The sequence below is a fragment of the Colobus angolensis genome, unplaced genomic scaffold, assembly GCF_000951035.1.
Source record: "Colobus angolensis palliatus isolate OR3802 unplaced genomic scaffold, Cang.pa_1.0 Scaffold211, whole genome shotgun sequence".
Classification (NCBI taxonomy): Eukaryota; Metazoa; Chordata; class Mammalia; order Primates; family Cercopithecidae; genus Colobus; species Colobus angolensis.
In genome coordinates this window covers 4226962-4233198 of record NW_012115278.1, presented here as the reverse complement: position 1 = coordinate 4233198, position 6237 = coordinate 4226962, and the positions used below count along the sequence as shown (strand labels likewise).

General features: G+C 54.4%; 1 protein-coding gene across 1 annotated transcript in view; it reads left to right on the top strand.

The window, feature by feature from the left end:
- CYFIP1 (cytoplasmic FMR1 interacting protein 1) overlaps positions 1-6237 on the top strand; it is a 96695-nt gene that overhangs the window by 61599 nt on the left and 28859 nt on the right. The window contains 1 exon segment of the mRNA XM_011942882.1: positions 1250-1449. Coding sequence (XP_011798272.1) covers positions 1250-1449 — 200 coding nt within the window.

The following is a 6237-nucleotide window of genomic DNA, read 5'->3' as shown; positions in this document are numbered from 1 at the left end:
AGGGCAGGCAGGGAAGGAAAATCCGATTGTCCCCGGACCTTCGCCGGAGCCAAGGAAAGGAAGTGTGAATCAAGGGTTTGGTCGCCGGTCAAATCGACCTTCTGAGAATAAAGGCTGCAGACAGATGGTCACGAACGTGCCAGGGTTCGGAGGATTGTTCGTTCCTGGAGAACAGACCTTGGCTGGCAGACACTGGGCGCTGGCGGGCACCGTGCGTGTCCCTGTGAGCATCTCTGCACTGCGGAGCAGGGCTCTGCGTGTTCGCCGTTGGAGGCAAATGGGTTGGGACTCAGAGACCTGTAGTGGCCTTTCTTTGCGAGCATAATTTGGTACATGCCATGGTGTTTCTGTGGGCATTGACCAAATAAGATTTTGAGTAAAATCATTAGTCAAAGCTTTGACCGAGGCCATGACTGTCCAATAGAAATAGAATGCAAGTCAGATCCGTAATTTGAAATTTTCCCATGGTCACATTAGAAAAGGAAATAGGCGAAGTTATTTTTCATAATGTGCTTCATCCACTGTATCCCCATATTATCCGTTCACCACGTCATTCCTGTGGCATTCTAACTGAAGTGGATAATTTTTCATAATGTGCTTCATCCACTGTATCCCCATATTATCCGTTCACCACGTCATTCCTGTGGCATTCTAACTGAGGTGGATATTCGCTAGTCTGTTTCACCCTACTCAGTCTTCGAAGTCTGGCATCTCGTGTAGCGCCCCTCAGGTGGTGGCAGCTGTGCTCCGGCCCCACCTGCCACATTGGACAGTGCAGCCTGGACCAGCTCCAGAGCAGCACACGTGAGGGCTTGCAAGGCCTGTGGGAACAAGTGCACCTGCCCTGCCACCCACACGTGCCTTTCAGTGTCTCCAGGCACCTCAGAGAAAGCTGGCTCAGCTCCAATGCCCAGGGAGATGCAGCCACCGGCTGGGCTTATGCTGCAGGGTGGGGCTGGGGCTCAGCGGGCGCATGGGGGGAAGGGTGGCAGTAGCAGGCCACACGTGCACTGCCTCCCAGGGTGCTGGACGGCAGGGGTAGGTGGCGTGGAGGTGACTGCAGTGGAGAAAGGCGTGGCCCAGTGGGAGTGACTGCGAAAAGGTGGGGTGCCCTTCGAGAAGCAAGCTCATGTCACCTGTCAGAGCCTACGCTTGCTGGGACCGTGAGGCCTGGGTGGGATCAGAGGCCACTCATCGCCTCTTTCCGGCCTGGACCAGCTCTGTCACCCACCCGTCTTTGGTCCCACAGGAGCTGGATGGCCTGTTGGAAATCAACCGCATGACGCACAAGCTGCTGAGCCGGTACCTGACGCTGGACAGCTTCGACGCCATGTTCCGGGAGGCCAACCACAATGTGTCAGCGCCCTACGGGAGGATCACCCTGCACGTCTTCTGGGAGCTCAACTACGACTTCCTGCCCAACTACTGCTACAACGGCTCTACCAACCGGTGAGCGTGCCCGCCACGCCGGCGCCCACGGGAGGAGCTCAGGGACCCCCGTCCCCGCAGGCTTCCTCCATGGCACCAGGTCCCTGTCTCCCCACTCTTCCCGCTCCCCATCACTTCTCAACACGAAGAAGCACACAGGCCCTCGGGTGGCTTCCGTGTGCACAGGCAGCCTCGGGCCCACCCTCGCGTGGACGGTCGTGGCTTTGCACGTGGGGCTGGAATGGGCTGCGTCTCCTGGCTTTGTGTGTGCTGATGGTGGAAGTGGGGTGACTCCTCCTCATGCTTCCGTGCTGGGATGTTGGGGTGTGGAGGAGCCACCCTCCCGCCCACTGCCCGTGGACAACGTGAAGTGATGTGACTGGTGGTGAAACGGTGGATGCTGGCAGTGTCCTGAGGTTCAGCCTCCGGGTAGGGCCTGAGTCCCGAGACAGCCCTGCCTTGGGCTGCACCGGGCAGCGGCCATTCTGGCTGAGGTTCCTTCTCTGTGCACTGAGTTCAGCTCCTACACAGCGTCAGCTCGTGCCGGGGATGTGTGTGTCACCCACCATGCCTTCCCATAGACACCAGCAGCCCGGGGGGATGACTGGGGCACCAAGCAAGGTGCCTGGCCGCCGAGCTCCATCCAGAGGCAGAGGAGTGCCGGTGGTGCGCGTGTGTGCACACGCGTGTGTTGGGAGCACTTTTACAAATAAGTGCTTGTGCTTGCCCCTGGATCTCTGCATCCGCCCACATGTGGCTGAATTCTTACCGACTCGTAGGCCCAGAGTTTTGTGTCTGGGGAGACAGGATGCCGAGCTCTGATGGCAGAGGAGAGGAGCGGCTGCCCCGCGGCCAATCCTGCCTGCCATGGCTGTCGTCCGTTCAGGACCCCTGAGTGCAGGGCCACGTTTCCTGTGGGGCTGTGGGTCAGGCCCAGGTGCATTGCGTCACTGAGGCCGTTCTCCAGGGTCGTGGCCACGCACTCGGCTGCAGGTGGCAGCACCTGGCTCGGTTTCCTCAGCTCAGGGGGCCTCCAGGCCGGGCTGGGAGTGGTCCATGGAAACCAAGCCGTGAAGATCACCATCTCTGTTTAACTCGCCTTTACGGTGTTCCTTTTCCTCAACATTTTTTAAAGATGTTTATGCTTGGAATTAATTGAAAAAATATTCTTACACATGTATCAAAATTCTAGAAAAATGAGAAATCATGGATACATAGATGAGGAAAAAATGAGTGAACGTCCCCAGAGGTTTCCTTGGTAAAAATGTATTTGTCCTCTAAAGTGAGGCACGGGTGGCCCTTGGCCCCTCCATGCCCCGAGTCTGCACCCCTGCAGTACCACATACGTCACAGTAGCAGGGAGGGACGGCCAGCTGCCTCCTTCCCCACACCCCGGGAGGTGACGGGAATGCTCCTGTGTGCAGATCAGCACGGTGCACCCGGTGCCGTGCGTGCGGCTGCTCAGAGCCGTCTGCTGGGGCCTTACACCCAGGCAGCCGCACTCGTCCCCACTGTGGGCAGCAGGAGGACCCTGGACACATGGGGGCCCCTGGACACAGGCAGGCTGGTTCCATCTTATCTGGAACCCAACTTTGTGTGTGTCACCTGTTTCCCCAAGAGACCCAGAGCTGCTGCCTCTGGCCACACCTGTTGGGCAGAGGTCAGCGTGCAGTGACCTGAGCCTCCTGGGGCACTGGGGCCTGGGGACACTTGAGGTGCAAATCACAGGGAACCCTAGCTTGTCACAGGAGCATTTTCTGCAGAAGAGCTCCGGTTTACTCAGCAACCTCCACCTTCCGTGAGTGGTGGTAGAAGCCATTGTGTCTGCGTTTCCCACAAGTCTTTGGTGGAATCAGGAAAGCTGTGTTATCTGGGAAAGGCATTTTAAAACAGGATTTTGTGTATCCAAGTTCTATGTCAAATCCTGAGAAGACACACAAAACCATGCTACCCGGAATTTTAGTCTCATGCCTGAGGGTTTTCTGAGAGCTGCATGGTGCAAGCCAGGACTTTGCTTGTTGCCTGGACTAACTTGCGGTTCATGAGCTATGTGTGGTGGCTCTGGGAGGCGACCTAGGTTGTCTGCGACTGGAATTTAACCTGTATAGTGGATAAACGTGAGGCAGTGCTGCAGCTCTGGAGGGAAGCTGGCAAAAGGGTATTTCTGGGTCCAGAGTTAGGCCTCTTTTCCGGAAGACCATAGATGGAGGGCGTGTCCTCAGCAGGGCGCACCTGGAGCCCAAGGCCGCAACTGCCCCCTCACTGCTCGTGGTGACTTCTGTCCCTGGGGTGAGGTGGTGGCTGCCAGGTGTCCCCACTGCCACGTTGCTGTTTTTCTGTTTCCAAGTTATAAATAATTTGTAGGGAGATAATTTGAGATGGTGTAAACAAACTCCCTCATTACAGTTTGACCCAGTCATTTTAACATCTGTTGATGATTCCTGCCCGAATCACTTATCTTCACACTGGTGGTTGAACAGCAGGGAGGGTTTTTTTTTTTTTTCTGTTTTCGAGACAGAGTCTTACTCTGTTGCCCAGGTTGGAGTGCAGTGGTGCGATCTCGGCTCATTGCAGCCTCCGCCACCTGAGTTCAAGCGATTCTCCTGCCTCAGCCTCCCGAGTAGCTGGGACTGCAGGTGCATGCCACCATGCCCAGCTAATTTTTATATTTTTAATAGAGACGGGGTTTCACTGTGTTGGTCAGGCTGATCTTGAACTCCTGACCTGAGGTGATCTGCCTGCCTCAGCTTCCCAAAGCGCAGGGATTACAGGTATGAGCCACTGCGTCCAGCTGAGTTTCAACTCCTTCATTCCCTCTGCAGATACTAGCTGGAATTCTGCTGTATGTGGTAGCATTTGTTTATTATTTACTTACTTGTACGAACTCCGGGTTATCCGTTACTGTGGAGTTTTGAGGCTGGGGTGGGTGTGGTTTGGGCAGTGGGAGCCGCCTGGTTGGTTTCCGTCTCCTGGGGCTGTCTCTGCCACTCTTTCTGTACCGCCAACCTTCTGCACCACAAGGTGTTCCAGGCTCATCTTGTACTTTTCCTGCTCGGTCCTTGTAACCTGTCGCTTCTCTAAGGATTCCTTCTAGTGTAGAATGGCATTTAGAGACCGAGTCTGGGTGTGCCCGGGCTCACTGTTCTCGGGGGTCCTTGTTTCCAGGTGCTCTCAGTGGTCGGAGTGAGCACATCTCTGCATGTGGACTGTCCGAGCTTCCTGTGGCTGCCACGTGCGGGGTGGCTTAAAGAATAGAAATCTGTTCTCTTACGGCCCTGGAGCGCCGAAGTCTGAATCACGGTGTCAGCAGGACCACACCCCTGTGATACGCTGGGTAGAGCTGTTATTCGGGTGCTGACCTCAGTTCTGGGTGTTCTTGGCTTGCAGTGGCATCACTCCAGTCTCCTCTCTGTCTTCACTGGCCACTCTCCTTGTGTCTCTGTTTCTTCTCTTGTCACAAGGACTTCAGTCATATGGGGTCAAGGACCTACCCTGCTACTCCAGTATCACCTTGTCTTAGCCAGGCACATATGTGGTGACCCTCTTTCCAGCAAATTTCACATTCTGAGGTACTAGGAGTGAGGACTGAACATACCTTTTTCGACAGTCTCACTCCGCCACCCAGGCTGGAGTACAGTGGTGCGATCTCGGCTCACTGCAACCTCCAGTAGGTTCAAGCGATTCTCCTGTCTCAGCCTCCTGAGTAGCTGGGATTACAGGCGCCCACCACCACACCCGACTAATTTTTTGTATTTTTAGTAGACGGGGTTTCACCGTGTTAGCCAGGATGGTCTCGAACTCCCAGCCTCAGGTGATCCGCCCGCCTTGGCCTCCCAAAGTGCTGGGATTACACGTGTGAGCCTCCGCGCCTGGACGAACATACTGTTTTCAGAGACGCAATACAACGTGTACGTGTGTATTAGTCCATTTTCACACTGCCGATAAAGACATACCTGAGGTTGGGCAATTTACAAAAGAAAGAGGTTGAATGGACTTAGGGTTCCACATGGCTGGGGGGGCCTCACAGTCGTGGCAGAAGGTGAGAGGGACGTCTCCTGTGGCAGCAGACAAGAGAAGAGAGCGAGCTTGTGCAGGGAAACTCCCCTTTTAACACCGTGAGGCCTCGTGAGACTTACTCTCAGGAGAAAAGCATGGGAAAGACCCACCCCCACTGTTCAGTTACCTCCTGACAGGTCCCACGAGACGTGGGAATTGTGGGAGTTACAATTCAAGAGGAGATTTGGGTGGGGACACAGCCAGCCATGTCAATGTGCGTGTTTATTTCTGTATAGTTACCTACGTATTCAAACTGTGAGTTTATACTGATGTTTCCAATTCCAATTCAGCACTGCAGAGTTCATTCTAGTCTTCTCTCTTTCCCTTTTTCTGACCTCCTTAAACACTGAGAATCCTTCGTTCGTTATTCTTAGATTCATTTGCTCTTTTCCAGAAAACACAGAAAGTAGTTTCAGAATTGCTAATCCTGGCTGGGTGCAATGGCTCACACCTGTAATCCTAGCACTTTGGGAGGCCAAGACAGGAAGATCTCTTGAGTCCAGGAGTTCAAGACCAGCCTAGGCAACATAAAGAGACCTCGTCTCTACAAAAAAAAATTTTTTTCTTTTTGAGATGGAGTCTCACTGTGTCACCCAGGCTGGAGTGCAGTGGCGCAATCTCAGCTCACTGAAAGCTCTGCCTCCCGGATTCAAGCAGTTCCCCCTGCCTCAGCTTCCCAATTAGCTGGACTACAGGTGCCCACCACCACACCTGGCTAATTTTTTGTATTTTTAATAGAGACGGGGCTTCACC